The 16,182-nt window shown below is 46.0% G+C and overlaps 1 protein-coding gene across 3 annotated transcripts in view; it reads left to right on the forward strand.

Annotated features, from left to right (window-relative positions):
- The window catches only part of ATP9A (ATPase phospholipid transporting 9A (putative)), a 129,531-nt gene that overhangs the window by 67,868 nt on the left and 45,481 nt on the right, over positions 1–16,182 (forward strand). For all 3 annotated transcript variants that reach the window (XM_055300463.1, XM_055300474.1, XM_055300485.1), the window contains exons 10-14: positions 429–505; positions 2,018–2,178; positions 4,013–4,155; positions 4,636–4,748; positions 14,009–14,221. In XM_055300463.1, coding sequence (XP_055156438.1) covers positions 429–505; positions 2,018–2,178; positions 4,013–4,155; positions 4,636–4,748; positions 14,009–14,221 — 707 coding nt within the window. The remainder of the gene's footprint in view (positions 1–428; positions 506–2,017; positions 2,179–4,012; positions 4,156–4,635; positions 4,749–14,008; positions 14,222–16,182) is intronic.

The raw sequence follows: 16,182 nt of genomic DNA on the forward strand, positions 1-16,182 counted from the left end.
ATCCGACGGAATCAGACTCAGCGGGAAGAACGCTCGAGTAAGAAGAGCGTGTTTGGAAGTTTCCACAATAGCTTATGAAGACTGGAATGTTCTAAGCGCCTCTGGAAGCCTCTGAGGGCAGCGGCATGAAGGCCAGACCTCCGCCCCCCATCCCGCACCCCCCAGCTGTCAGGCTGCTGGACCCCGTAGACCAGCCCTGAGCAGCAGACCTTTCGGCGACCACGAAGGCGCTCGGTCTCCTCCCTGTGCCTACTGAGCGCTTGAAACTGTGGTGAAAGTGTAGGGAAGACGGGGGACTGGATATACTAGTTCCGGTTGAATTTAGATTCGGATGGCTGCCTGTGGCTGGTGCTCCAGTGCAGGTGGCCGGGGTGGCCGGGTGGCCTGGGATCCTCATCCACATTAACGTTTCTTTGCGTTGTGTCTAGGTACTGTTGTGGGTGTTGTTCTTTACAGCGGCAGAGAACTCCGGAGTGTCATGAATACCTCAAACCCTCGAAGTAAGGTGTGTACGCGGTCGTAGGACGCATTTCCTCGTCAGAACTTTCTGACCTGACGTCCCCTGATGCTTGGTGTTGGCGGGTGAGGAGCGGGATTAAAGACAGGAACACCTAACCGTGTTACTTCCTTTCTATAAGCTTGCTGTCTTCTCACGTGGGTGTGTGCGCACCTGTATCCACACGCATCCACGTAACTCCACACGCATCCGTGTACCACATATGTGTGTATTCGTATGGATGTATGCATATTCATAAAATTTTTAAAGATTTTTAAGTTATACACTTGAATACTGACTGTGCGCCATGTGTTGTGCTGCATCCTTCACATGCACCTATTTAGTCCTCCCCCCCCCACCGGCCTGTGAGCCCAGGTGCTTCCATAGGCTCATCTGAGCCGGGCAGTGGCCTTGAGAAGCACTGGGTCCTGGCTTCCTGCAGGGTGAGGAAGGGGCAGGCTCAGACCCAACCCCCGAACCCTCCAACCCTTCCCCCCCCGGCCTTTTGTCCCCGTCCCCCAAGACTGGCTGTGGCATGGCAAACGGGATTGGCTCTGCTATCTGCTTGGCGGGCCCATTATCACTCATTTCATGTCATGACCTGACCCTCCCAGCCCTACCCCTCCTCCAGTTTTTTTTTTTTTTTTTAAGATTTTTATTTATTCATGAGAGACACACAGAGAGAGGCAGAGGGAGGCAGGCTCTTCGCAGGGAGCCTGATGTGGGACTCGATCCCCGGACCCGGGATCATGACCTGAGCCGAAGGCAGACGCTCAACTGCTGAGCCACCCAGATGTCCCACCCCTCCTCCAATTTTTAAGACTTAGCCAGAAATTGTAGAATGATCTCCTTTGTCAACATCATGAACAGACACTGTGTTTCCCAACTTCTGGTCATTGCCACCCACTGTCAACGACCATCGGTACAACTAGAATGCCATTTATTCCATGCTTTAGCCTTATCCTAGACCACGTTTCTGTGAAGTTATGGCTTTGGTGTGCTGGTTATGTGTTTTTGCATCCACGTTAAAATAAATTTGTAATTATTAAAATCATCGTGTTCATTAATGCAGCCTGTAAACATCAGGTACCACCAGTGTACATGCCTTGAACTGTCAGGAAGCGCTGAATCAGTGCGTGGTGCAGTTCCGAGAGTGTGAGACTGAGCTGTTTTACAGGCTGCAGCAAAAGATGGTAGAGGTCCCACTGTGCTGAGCACCACCAAATGCAGTAGTAACCTGCTTATGTGTTTCCAAGTCTAAGTCTTCTTTTTTTTTTTTTTTTAAAGTCTAAGTCTTCTTAACTGTTAAATTAAAAAATTGAAATCAGAATTCTTTGAGGTCTGTTGGATGTCTGTTAGGACATCCCTTGGAGCCCAGTGCTCTCAACCAAAGATACAGGGGTTGCTGGGTCTCACTGTCTCACCTGGGGGGCAGGTGTTCTTGAGTGAAGGACCAGTTCTCCAGGCGGGCTCTGGGTTGCACCAGCTAATCACAGGCTCCCTTTGTGCATCATCCCACAGATTGGCCTGTTTGACCTGGAGGTGAACTGCCTCACAAAGATCCTCTTTGGTGCTTTGGTGGTGGTGTCACTGGTCATGGTTGCCCTTCAGCACTTTGCTGGTCGTTGGTACCTACAGATCATCCGCTTCCTCCTCTTGTTTTCCAACATCATTCCCATCAGGTAAGCGGAGAATGAGCCATGACGTTTTCTTCTCTTTACTCTTGGTCTCTTTGAAGAATGCTGACGGGGGACAGTCAGGAATGTGAGCCACCCTCTGTGGTTCTAGCAGCAGAAGTGCACTTCCCCTCTGCACCAACCTTCCATGAATTAGTCTTTGCCCAAAAGATCTTGCCTTGCCGACTCAATGCTAGGATGTCATGTAGAGTCCATCTTACCTACCAGCTCAGGAGGTTGGTGGTGGCGCTGGGAGTGCTGTTGTGGAGAGAGACCCTGGGCTCAGTGGGAAATACTGTGATTGATGAGCAGTGGTGGCACACGCAGTTGTTTGCATGCCTCCCTTGGAGGCTGAATAAATGCTCTTATAAAACGATGTAAATAATAGATTGTCTTAGGAAAAACCAAAGATTCACAATGGCAGAAGAATAGGGTCAAAATCACTTCTAATCTCACAACTAAGTGATAAGTGCTTAATTTGCTACATATTTTTTCTAGCCTGCTTTCTGTTTTAAAGGGGGATTCTTTTAACTCTACATAGAATCTCTCTTTTTTTTCTTTAAAGATTTTATGTATTTATTCATGAGAGACACAGAGAGAGAGAGGCAGAGACACAGGCAGAGGGAGAGACAGGCTCCTTGCAGGGAGCCCGATGCGGGACTCGATTCTGGGACACCAGGGTCAGGCACTGGCCGAAGGCAGACGCTCAGCTGCCGAGCCACCCGGGCATCCGTACCTTTTTTCTTTCTTTTTTTTTTTTTTTTTTAAACAGAGTAATGTGTTGCAAATAACTTTGCACATCACATATACCGGCACCCCAATATATTTTAGAACTGTTCTACTGTATATTCTAGGTTTAACTATTTAGCTTTATATTGTTGGGAATATTTTTCCTACTTTTCCTCATTATTGATGTTTAGTAAGTCATTATTAAAATAAATCACATTTTTTCCCTGAAACTTGTAGTACTTATAATCTCTATCTTAAACTCGATATATTGCATTATAATTCGTCTTGCTCTTTTGCATATTTATATCAGCCCAGCTAGAATTCATGTTTTCCTGAGGATAGGGATTGTAGTTTTGAAACCATGGCATCCCTAGAACAAAGCCACTCCCCCTACTTATGCTCTCTCTCTCCCTGACAAATAAAATCTTAGAAAAAAAAAAGAAAGACTAAGACAACTACTTTTTCAGTATTTTTTATTTTAAAAAATATTTTCTTTATTTATTTGAAAAAGAGAGAGAGAGCACACATATAGAAGGAGAAAGGGAGAAGCAGACTCCCCGCTGAGCAGGGAGCCCACATGGGACTCGATTCCATGACCCTGAGATCATGACCTGAGCCGACTGGCTTCACCAACTGAGCCACCCAGGCGCCCCCCTTTTCAGTATTTTTTTTTTTAAAGATTTTATTTATTTATTCACGAGAGATAGAGAGAGGCAGAGAGAGAAGCAGGCTCCATGCACCGGGAGCCCGACGTGGGACTCGATCCCGGGTCTCCAGGATCGTGCCCTGAGCCAAAGGCAGGCGCCAAACCGCTGCGCCACCCAGGGATCCCCCTTTTCAGTATTTTAAGGGCACTTTAAACTTTCATTGCTCTATTTTAATCCAAAACAGAATAGCTTTGTAACAGTGATGATTTGTTCAGTGAGATATCCGGTAGTGCCGCTGACTCTTGTTACATCTGTGGATCCGGCCACAGGGGTGTGTTTCTACAGGGAGGGATTCCAAATGTTATGGCACAGATGATGTGTCATAGAGTCCTCGCCGTCTTCAAGTAGTCACAAGGAACCTCACAGATATCCCCTTAACCTGTTGGCTCTGGTTTTCTGACTAGCCTGCGTGTGAACCTGGACATGGGCAAGATTGTGTACAGCTGGGTGATTCGGAGGGACTCGAAAATCCCCGGGACTGTGGTTCGTTCTAGCACCATCCCTGAGCAGCTGGGGAGGATTTCTTACTTACTCACGGACAAGACAGGTGAGCTGTTTCCTGGGCCTTCACAGGCTTCACAGTGAGAGCAAGAGCTTGGATTCTCTTTCTGGAGAGGTTTGCGATGGATGCTTGCTGCTGTTTTATTTTCCATCACCTTTTTCATCTCCTGTCCATGTTTGTGTCTGCTCAAAGTTCAGATTCCCTCAGGATGGAATCTAGGGTAGATCATGGGCCACTGTCTCAGCCAATGGAATGAGTCAGGCCCCCTGACTGACCCTTCTCTGGACCATCCCAGGGAACGAGGGTGGTCATTTTCCCCACGGAAACCCAGGAGAGGGCACTTTCAAAAGAAAAGGAATTCAGATCTGGGCCCATCAAATACTATAGACATCTCCCCAGCAGGGGCAGTGCTGAAACCAGTGCAGCAGACACAGAGTGGGAAACTCTCAGAAAGTTTCAGCCGTCCTTCGTGTGAATAGAAGCCCCAGGATGTTGACACAGTTACTCATCTGTCTTGTGTTTCAGGAACTCTTACCCAGAATGAGATGGTTTTCAAACGGCTCCATCTAGGCACCGTGGCTTATGGCCTCGACTCAATGGATGAAGTTCAGAGCCACATATTCAGTATTTATACCCAGGTAACTAGGGGTGGTGGAAGGGGAGGAGGGCGGGGGGTGGGGGTGAATGGGTGACGGGCACTGAGGGGGGGCACTTGATGGGATGAGCACTGGGTGTTATTCTGTATGTTGGCAAATTGAACACCAATAAAAAATTAATTTATTAAAAAAAAAGTATTTATACCCAGGTAAAACCTTCTGTTTCGATACCTGAAACAATTCTCTTGCATTTATTAGCATCTGTATTGAGATTTTATTCATAATACCATACAATTCACCCATTTAAAGGGTACAGTTCAGTGGTCTTTGCTGTATTCACAGAGTTGTGTAACTATCACCACAATCAATTTGTCTCCATCACCTGAAAAAGAAACCCCATCCCCATTAGCCATCATTCCCTGTTCCTTCCCAACCACCTCTCTTTTTAACCATCAAGCCTTTACGTTTTGAGTGAAATTTCAGTTATATCCCCTCCCCCAATCTCTCTCATTCCCACAGTTACCCTGCTCTACTGAAATGCTTTATGGATATTAGGAAAAACCTTAGAGAAACTTGTTTGGCCAATAACTGGTGCCAGAAATAGCACTGTGAGCCTACTGGTTAGTTTTACTGGCTTGGCTTGATTAGGAGCCAAAGCAACATGAATGAGTGATCCGCTCATGAAAATGTCACAATCAGCTTCGGTTTCTGGTGTGTATTCAACTCTGTGATCACGTGAAAGGGATTAACGTATCAGAGATGGCCTACGACTTCTCTGCTCCCACATTTGTTTCCACAAGGCTTTTCAAAATCAGTCCTTTTTCAGAGAAAGGTATTAACTGGAAGGTGCCCTAATATTCCTGAAAAGTTCTATCAGTGGGTCCCTACCTCGGCTAATCAGAATTGCTAGTGACGTTTTAAGAACAAAATGGAACAAAAACGAAAGGAAGGATGATGACTTGGGGCTCATACCTGAGGGGTTCTGAATCATTAAGATTAGGGGAGAGCTGGGCCTCTGTGTTTTAAAAGTAAAATGAAACCTGAACAAATGCCTTGGTGTTTCTAAAACACGTCAGGCCCGACGGATTGCTTATGCCAGCTACATGTTATGGCTCTTGTCTGGAGATGAGAATAAAGAGGCCATGTTTTGCTTAGATTGGTCAAAACACATGATGATTTTATTGCCAGAGGCCAGTTAGAAATGCAAAGGAAGTATTTCCCTATAGGGCATAAAGGTGGAACCCCTGAATACTTCATGCCACAGTTACATTGGACATTTCATTTTCTGGAACATTCACTGACAGGCATGTCCGGATTTCTAGGGTTATCTCCTGCAAATGGCAGAGCAGGGGATACAATTTGGAAGTTGGAGTGAATTTTAAATGGAGGACAGTTCGTTTGATCCATGTACTGTCATCCTCTAATGCCTCCCAGTGTGGGCATTTGTGGCTTGTCTCCAAATGGATCCATGGACCATTTTCAAAGATATACTTTAGGACTCTTAAAAATTCACGAGGACTTAGTTGGACAGGAAGGAAAAACCACATCCAGCCCCCTGTCCCTCTCGGACCTGTCTTCCTCTGGGGCCCTGGGGCCTCCACAGCTCGGTACCGGCTCCTGTGTATCAATCACTCTCTGGGTGGTCGCCTCCTCCCCCAGCTTCCATCGTCCTGCAGGTACCAGTGGCTCCCATCTCTGTCTGCGGCCCCAATCTGGAGCTTTAACCCCGAAGACATCTGCATGCTTGGCATGGCTGCGTATGGATCATAAGGACAGTATACCTACAGTCCCGTCTTTCTTCCCTCATCCACTACATCTGCTTCTCTTCCAGAGGTTCTTGTCTTTGTAAGTGCCGCCCCCATCTGCCCTACTGCTCCCTCCAAAGATTTGAGAGATGCCCCTTCCTTCCCCATCCCCACCCGCCTTTGGTCCCAGGCCCTTTGTGATATCTGCTCCTACCTGCTCATGTGTTTGGCCTTATGTGTTCATCCCTTCTCACTCGCTAGGCCAAAACTACACTCTCCGTTGCTTGGCTGTGTACAGGACCACCGCCCTCCTGCCCCACACAGTTTCCCTGCTTTTCGTCTTGCTTCCCTCCTGGTTGCACAGAGTCCCCCTTGTACTGTTAACTCTCTTGGGGCTGAGACTTTCATGTGGTCCAGCCATGACTGCATCCCCACTCCGTCCCTCCTGCCGTCACCCTCTCCTCGGCTCAGTCCTTCAGCACTTTGGGTAGGGTGAGCTGCCTTGTTTCTGTGTCTCGGAACAGACTCTTCCCTCTGAACCACTGATCCCAAATGCCTTCTGGGCGCCACCCGAGGGGCTCCACTGTGTGAGCTGTCATGCTTACCCGTTCCTGGCTGAACAACCCCCTCTCTCCAGCCCTCTCCTCAGCACTGCTGGCCGGCTGATGATTATACCAGCTTCATAGTCGTGTGTGCCCGCCCCACCCCGGCCGACACTCCCTTGCCCATTTTGGTGGTGTTTTAAGAGCTTGTGGTATTTACAGAAACCATCCCTTCTCAGAATATTTGCATAGTTCAGCTTTTATGGTCCATTTTTGCTTTAGCACAGATAACACTCTTTGTAAAGTGTTAAAAGTCAGAAAATGACATTTCTTACCCACGAACGCTACCCCATTCTCCCCTCCTTAGCGGAAGCTCATAAATTCATTCGCCCGTCCTGGCCTTGGATTTAAAATAGCTGAGCGTTACAGGGTTAGGTCATCTCGAGGCTGGTGTGAGCTCAGAATTACAGTACCCGCCCACCCTAGCCAGGTGTTTGCATTCTTCTCTCACGACGTCTAAAAGCACATGAATACTTTCATAATGAGGCTTATGAAGGCTTTCCCAGGTTTTTAAAACAGCTTTACGGAGGTGTAGTTTACCTACCATAAAATTCAGCTATGTTAAGTATCCAAGTCAATGATTTTTTTTTTAAGTAAATTTACAGAGTTGTGGAACGATTACCACAATCCCAAAAAGATTCGTCAGAGCTCGTTACAGTCATTCACTGGACTTCAGAGTTTCATGATGAGATTTGATGCTGGTGTTTCATGAAGTCCACTATTTGGAACTCCTGGTCAGATCACTTGGGACAATCAGAGTCTCTAGACCTATAGTGCTAACAGGTGAGCCAGGTGATTCCAAAGTACAGCAGCATTTGAGAACAGCTACCATGAATCTGAGGTTTGCCCTGTTTTTCAGAACACCAGTGTCTAAATCTGTGGACCCCAAAACAGAGATTGCAAGATGACCCATTGCAGTGCCAGAAGAAAAAATGAGAGCATCTGTTTGCTCTGCATTTTCGTCTTCAAAATTAAAAGCAAAATTTAAATCTTAACTATTGATAGCATTGAGATCGACCCCGGGACCCCCCACTCCATATGTCAGATGAACATCTGTTGGGTCTGGTCCTTGGGGTGTCCTGTGGAAGGAGTTATAGGAGTCAGAAATCTGCAGTGGTTGATTTTCAGGACACTGAAATGTAGTTTGCAGGTGACAAGTGTCCACATGACCGGTTTGAGGGGTGTCATTGAACTAAATTAACCTCATAAAGAGGTGGCTTTCAAATGTTTCTGCAGGAAGACTCCAGATTATTAGTATAAACCTGAATAAACTGTAAGAAAATATCTAATGCATTTTGAGAAAAAAAAAAAAAACACGACGGGCTAAGGAGATAGGATGACTTTTCCTTTGGCTTATTTATTTATTAGTACCTTAAAAAATTGAGATATAGGGACATCTGGGTATAGTTGGTTAAGCATCCAATTCTTGGTTTTGGCTTGGGTTGTGATCTTGGGGTTGTGAGATCGAGTCCACATTGAGTCCTGCATGGGGCTCTACGCTCAGAGCAAAGTCTGCTAAAGTTTCCCTCTCCCTCTGTACCTCCCTCTCACATGCCTGTTCTCTCTCAAATAAATAAATCTTTTTTTTTTCAGATAAATAAACCTTAAAAATTTAAAAATTGAGATGTAATCCCCAAGGACAATATTTACCCATTTAAATTGTACAATTCAGTGTTTTTTAGTATATTCTCAACACTGTGCAAACATTGCAACTGATTTCTGAACATTTTAATCACCCCAGAAAGAAACCCCATATCTCTTAGACTCCCACCTCTGCTCCTTATTCTCAGCCCCTCATAACCACTAGTCTACTTTCTGTGTCTGTAGGTTTGTCTGCTTTTTTGGACATTTCATATAAATGGAATCCTACGATGCCTATTTCTTTTTTTAAAGGTTTTATTTACTTATGAGAGACACACACAGAGAGAGGCAGAGACACAGGCGGAGGGAGAAGCAGGCTCCATGTGGGGAGCCCAACGTGGGACTTGATCCTGGGTCTCCAGGGTCATGCCCTGGGCTGAAGGCGGCGCTAAACCACTGAGCCACCCGGGCTGCCCTGTACCTGGTTTATCTCGACAGCTTCACATAGTCTTGAGCTTCTTCCAGGTGGAAACATGCACCTGCGCTTCATTCCCCTTTATGATGGAATGACGCATATGACCATTTGAAGTATAATTTTGAGTCTATAAATGCTCAGTGCCCCTCACCCTAAATGTATTACTAGCTAACTCTGTGAAAAATGCAGTTTTTCATTTTTTTTAAAATATTTTTTATTTATTTATTTTTACTTATTTATGACAATCACACAGATAGAGAGAGAGAGGCAGAGACACAGGCAGAGGGAGAAGCAGGCTCCATGCACCGGGAGCCTGACGTGGGATTCGATCCCGGGTCTCCAGGATCGCGCCCTGGGCCAAAGGCAGGCGCTAAACCACTGCGCCACCCAGGGATCCCCAGTTTTTCATTTTTATCCTAACATTTCTAGAATTCGTCTTTTGTTTTATAAAGCACAAATATGTTTACAAAGTTAAATATACATAGGGAGGGTACTCAAGAATTTTCTTTCCCAGGTATATTATGTGATCAAAATGTTTTGAGACAAGTGTTTTGAGACACTGTATCTGTATTTATATCTATATTCCTGGGCCTTACTGCACTCTTTAGCTTTAGGGGAAATATATATATATATATATATATATATATATATATATATATATATATATCTTAAAGTCTTTATTGATTTCTGAGAAGCATTTCCAGTTAACCACTGTTAGAATGTCTTTTCAGACTTTTTCCACTCATGTCAATGATGACAATCATTTTTAATGGTTTTATTTTTTACTTTTTGAAAGGTTTTATTTGAGAGAGAGAGAGCATGAGCAGGGGGAGGGTCAGAGGGGGAAGCAGGCTCCCCACTGAGCTGGGAGCTCCACTCAGAGGCTCAAACCCAGGACCCTGACTGAGATCATGACCTGAGCCGAAGGCACACGCTTCACCTACTGAGCCACCCAGGCACCCCTCAATGGTTTTATAACAGGGCCAGGGCTAGGGTAAGGAGGCTGAGCTATGCGCCCAGGGTGCAAAACTTAATGAGATGCAAAAAAAAAAAAAAAAAAAAAACCTCCCACAACAACCCAAAATATAGTGATCAAGATAAATCATATTGTAATGCAATGTTTAACAAAATTCAGCGTAGAACCCCATGATGAACACAGCTGTGAGATTTGAGATCGACAGGATCCAGCTCTGCATTAGCATAGCAGAGTCTCACCAACCTGACCCTAGTCCTGGTCCTGGTTTTTATGGTGTCAGTGGCTTTATACTCTAGTTCTCAGCCTTGACATCACGACGCATTGGGCTGCATCATTGTGTGTTGTGTGGGCCATGCTATGGCTTGTAGAGTGTTGAGAAGCATCTTTGCCCTCTACCATCTGGATGACTTTTTTTTTTTTTTTAAGATTTATTTATTCATGATAGAGAAAGAGAGAGGCAGAGACACAGGAGGAGGGAAAAGCAGGCTCCATACCGGGAGCCTGACGTGGGACTCGATCCTGGGACTCCAGGATTGTGCCCTGGGCCAAAGGCAGGCATTAAACCACTGAGCCAGCTAGGGATCCCCTGGATGACTCTTTTTTTAAAGATTTTATTTATATGTTCATGAGAAAGAGAGAGAGGGGCAGAGACATAGGCAGAGGGAGAAGCAGGCTCTCCATGGAGGACCTGATGTGGGACTCGATCCCAGGACCCCAGGATCACAACCTGAGCCAGAGGCAGACGCTCAACCACTGAGCCACTCAAGCGCCCCCCATCTGGATGTCTCTAGTGGTCCCTTGACAACCAAAAATATCTCTGGACACTGCCTGATGGGGGGCAGAAGTGCCCAAGTTGAGAACCCCGGTGTTATATGGGGTTCAATTTCAAGAAATTGAAATTTGTTGTCTCTGTCATGCTGGAAGATGCCTGTTAAGTAGTGAACACTGTATTTATTCAGTCACCACACGTTCTGTAACTCAGTTGACTCATTTGGAAGTACTGGCTCTGAGCCCGTCTCTGTGGGGGTGGCCCTTTGAGGTTAATGAGCTCTCAGCTTTGAGCTTTATTTGGAGGAGCAAAGCGGGGCTATTGGATCAGGAATTCTTCCCCTTTGACATAAATGTATGTTTACCAGTTGCCACCCATTCACAGTATCCATTCTTATGAACACTCCTAAAGTGGTGATGTCTCAATTGCGTTTAGAAAGAAAATGGGTGTTCGTGGTGAATTAGCATTTCCTTTTTGTATTAATCTTTCGTCTAATTCGGACTGGAGTTCTTGTTGGGAAGTGCCCCTGCCTTGGATCGCTAGTGAGAAGTGGAGGCCTCGCGTTCATTGTCACCTGTGTGTCTCGTGTTGGCTGGGATGTGTAGAGTGGCCCTGGAGCGTTCTGTGGTGTGAGGTAACCCCCCAAGGGCCCAAGTCAGGGGCCTGTGTACGTGGAGGCCTTAATTTCTCCTTCCAGCTTCTGACCTCATGCGGAGCTCTCCTCAAGAGGACCGGTGGTTTCTCCCCAGGGCAGAAAGAGTTGTAACCTGCCCCTGTGGATACCACATCTGTTTTTGTTTTCCCCTGGTATTTTTTAAGTAAGGAGAAATGTGCGTAGGTTAAAGGCCTATGTGGAGGAGGCTGCAGATAAACACTGTATGATGTGAAACTCTTCCATATGGGGAATGTGAGGATGTTTGAAGACTGGGCCCGCATACGGATGCTGGCGGAGCCCCTGGTAATTACCAGCACCTTCATGGTGGAGGTGGATTGCCATTTGGTGTGTGGATGAGCCTCTCCTTTGAGAATGAAAAGACAGTTTCAGAATCCACGATTTGAATTCCTCCTCCCTGGAACGCCTTTGGTTGGAAAGAGGGACAAGTATTAATGTGAGAGAGAAATAAATGGGCGTGGAGATGTTACACCCATGGCCCATGATGTTGGTTGGGGCCCTTCACCCCCATCTCCTCTGATTTGTTGGCAGCTGGCTCCCTGGTCTGGAAGCCAGGTCTTTGTAGAAAATCTGGCCTGCCGTGTTTCTCTCTTTGCATTGCTCTTGACTGGCTTCACCTGGAGGACAAAGCCCCAAGGCTCCATGTCATCCCACATTTGAAATACTAGGGGAAGTGTTTCTGTGGACACGAAATCCAATTGCTTGTACAACCCCGGTGTATGTGAGGGACACCCCCGCCCCCACTTGTCCTTCAGACCCACTGCTACTAAAAACTTGCCCGTCACGGCAATAGCATTCGTCCTCAGAGGTCTGGTTACTCCCCTTAATGTCAAATAATAATTTGCTCCAGGTGCCAAGGAATGTGGGCAAAATGAAGACACGTGGCTGCGGCTAGAACATAAATTACAGAGCTTAGAGAGAACGTTCTGGACTTAGTCTTTCCAGCGGAGAGAACCTTTCTGCAAATCTCCAGTCCTTGTTATAATTTTAGAGTTAAATTCTTTATAATTAAAAGCACTTGGCAAATAATGATTCATTTAAACTGTAGTTCTGATTCATTACTCTAATTACCGTAACCACGCAGTGCCCTTTGGCCTGGAAGTGAAACTCGTGTCCTCTTGACACCAGGGGTTAACAGAGCAGGAAGCCAGAGCAGTATGTGTGCCTGCATGACCAGAATAATTTAGTAATTGTCTAATTACCTGGGGAGTCTAATGCCACTGCTAAAAATAGTATTAAAAAATTAAATGAAAGTCGTATTCTTATTTCGCGTGACCCATCTGTTCTCTGTTTTGGGCAACCATGTGTTCATGGGTATAAAACGCGATTCACTCTGAGGGATTGGATCGGTTCTCTTCTGTTGGGTAAAATATGTGTCTAATGGAATGCAGCATCCAGGAAGTCCAGAGACATGTCTGACTTCAGGGACTCAGTTAGCTGTGGGGAAAGACCATCACAGGGATTCTTTGGTCCAAATCTGTTATTTAAAACCTGGGAGGATATGTTGGTCAATTTGATATTTGCTTCTTCCTGGAAAAAGAAAAAATATCATGGAGGAGGATGCCCCAGCATCACCATAAGAATCCTGAGTTGTTAATTTGTTCACTTGCTCAGCATATATCTGTGCATGCCGGCCACCGCCCTGGGTACTAGGCTTGCAGTGATGAACAACACACACAGACAAGTCATGTTCTCATGGCTTAACGGGAGAATCCTCAGGTGAACAGGCCTGTTTTTAGACTGAACATGGTATCACACGTTGCAGTGTGGAAGCATGACTTCCGATGGGGCAGACAAGGGGTCACCGTGAACTGGGGGGCTCTTGGAGTAGGTAATGTTTGGATTGAGACCTCAGTGAGGAGACAGAGTGAGCCAGCCCTGCTGAGACCTGGGAAATGATGTTCCAGGCAGAGGGCAAGGCAGGTGCAAAGGCCCTGAGGCAGAAGGGAGCTTGGCAGTGTTCAAAGATCAGAAAGGTCGGTGTGGCCAGAGCAGAGAGAGGAGGAGGGAGCTTGCAGAGGTGAGTGGGCTGATCAGGCCGGCTACGTGGACCATGGGAGGGCATCTGAGTTTCACTGAATACTGAGTGTAGGACAGCTCCCGCAACAGAGAATTATCCTCCCCAAGTGTCAGTCGTGGCACCTTGAGAAGCCCTGGCTTCATACACCAGCCTCCCTCTGTCAGACACCCCTGACCTCACCCTGAGGAGGACGATTCCCATGTTCAAAGATAGAATTACCCACATTCACTGAATTGTAATGTTTTTCTCTGTTTTGCATTTGGATTTTTTTTTTCCAATTGTAAATGATCGGGTCCCTAAAAATTACGTGCCATTTATTGCAGTGTCACTGTAGATGTCTCTAAGAGCTATATTAAAACCCTGGAAAGCAAAGCAACATCTCCACATGGTGGTTCTTCCCCATGTTCTAGACCCTTCTGTGTCTCCGGTCATCTTCCTTGTTCATTTCTCTTTCCTGTTAGCAATCCCAGGACCCACCTGCTCAGAAGGGCCCCACGCTCACCACCAAAGTCCGGCGGACCATGAGCAGCCGTGTGCACGAGGCTGTGAAGGCCATCGCACTCTGCCACAACGTGACTCCCGTGTACGAGTCCAATGGTGTGACCGACCAGGCCGAGGCCGAGAAGCAGTACGAGGACTCCTGCCGCGTGTACCAGGCGTCTAGCCCAGATGAGGTAAATAAGCCCCAGGCAGAGGCGGCGAGGCACACAGAGACGCCGTGCCCGTTTTCCACGTGCCGGAGGTGGGGTTCCCTAAGGGGGTCACCTGTCAGCGGACCCGAGTCGGGAGGATGCCGTGCTGCTAGGGAAACACCTTTTCAGGTGTGTGCAGGACTCGCTTCCCTCTAGAACAAATACTCTTGGGCTTGAGCTATATCCCAAATAAGCAAAGAGAGAGAGATCTTGTTTGTAATTCAGATGGCCAGCACATAAGGGGTGCAAGGTCTCACACCACACTCTCTCCTCTTTCTTTTTTTTCTTCTTTCTTTCTTTGTTTTTTATACCCTCCCTTTCTAAAAAATCCCTTTATTAAGGGCTTTATTAAGATCTAGTCCATGTACCAGTCATTCATTTAACATACACAGGTCAGTGTTTGTTTCTGGTATATTCTAGTACTCAAGTATATTGTGCAACCGTTGCCACAATCCCTTTGAGAACATCTTCACCACCCTAAAAGGAAGCACTCCATCCATATTCTCCTGGGCTCCTGCCCCTCCGCCCAAGCCCCTGGCCACCACCGACCTATCCACCATCTCTCTGGATTTGCTTATTCTGGACATTTCATACAAATTGAAATGTACAGTATGTGACATTTGTATCTGGCTGCTTTCACTTAGCATTGGTGTTTGAGATTCATCCATGTGGTGAATCAATCCCTCAGGCCTTTTCATGGATGACTGATATTCCATTGCATGGGTAATACTACATTTTGTTTATCCATTCATTAGTTGGTGGACATTTGGATTGTTCCTTCTTTTTTTTCTTTTGCTGTTTTGGATAATGCTGCTGTGAACATCTATGCACAGGTTTTTGGGTGGACGTACATCTTCATTTCTCTTGCTGTATCTTTAGGAGTGGAATGGCTGGGTCGTATGTTAACTGCATGTGTGAGCTTTTTGAAACCACCACGCTGCTCTCTAAAGTGGCCACATCATTTTGCATCCCCACCGACAACATGTAAGGGTCCCAGTCTCTCTCCTCCTTTGCCAACACGTGTCCTTGTCAGTCCTTTCGATTCTGGCCATCCTTGTGAATGCAAAGTGGAATCTCCCGTGTGGTTTTAGTCTGCGTTTTTCTTTCACGTGCTTATTGGCTATTTGTGTATCTTCTCTCCAGTGTCCTTTGCCACCTTTTAAATATGTGTCTTTTTGTTGTTGAGTTGAAAGAGGTTTTTTTTTAAATACATTTCAGATCAAAGACTCTTACGGGATCTATGATTTGCAAGTATTTTCTCCTACCACGAAGGCTTTTTACTTTTGTGATGGTGTCCTTTGAAACCCTATAGCGTTCAGTTTTGATCAAGTCCAGTAAGCCACGTGTTCAAGTCCAGTGTTTTATCGTTGTTCTTTCTATGCAGGCATATTCTCTTGCTAGAACCAGAAGGACTCATGGATTCCATGTTGAAGAGCAGAGGGTCTCGTAGCATGGTTGCCCTTTCTGGTTTTCTGTAACCAGCCCCTGACTGCCCTCCCTCCCAGGGTATCGGGATGTCCTGTGATGGGAACGCCCTCTGCATGAAAATAGGACCTTCTTTGTCTTCCTCACTTGAGTGATTCAGACACAGGGATAGTTCACCAAGCTGGCAACATCCTAGTCTTTTTTCCTTCTCTCTCCTTACCTTCCAAAAAACTGTATTCTGATTATGAAAGCCATTACTTTTCAGTATAGAACATTTGGACTTTTCAGACAACTCTGAAGAAGAAACTGAGTCAACTCATTCTTGAAAGATGACAATAGGTAACTTTCCTTGAGCATTTGGTGCCCATCTGATCCCATTTGAATACTTTCTGTGTAATGTCTCATTTAATCTTTCTAGCACCTATGAGGCCCTGTTGTGACTCCCATTTTCAGAAGAGAAAAGTCAAAGACAGGTTGAATTTTTAGCCTAAAGTCACATGGATTTTTTTTTTTTAACT

The sequence above is a fragment of the Nyctereutes procyonoides genome, unplaced genomic scaffold (assembly GCF_905146905.1).
Source record: "Nyctereutes procyonoides isolate TBG_1078 unplaced genomic scaffold, NYPRO_anot_genome, whole genome shotgun sequence".
In the NCBI taxonomy this organism is placed as follows: Eukaryota; Metazoa; Chordata; class Mammalia; order Carnivora; family Canidae; genus Nyctereutes; species Nyctereutes procyonoides.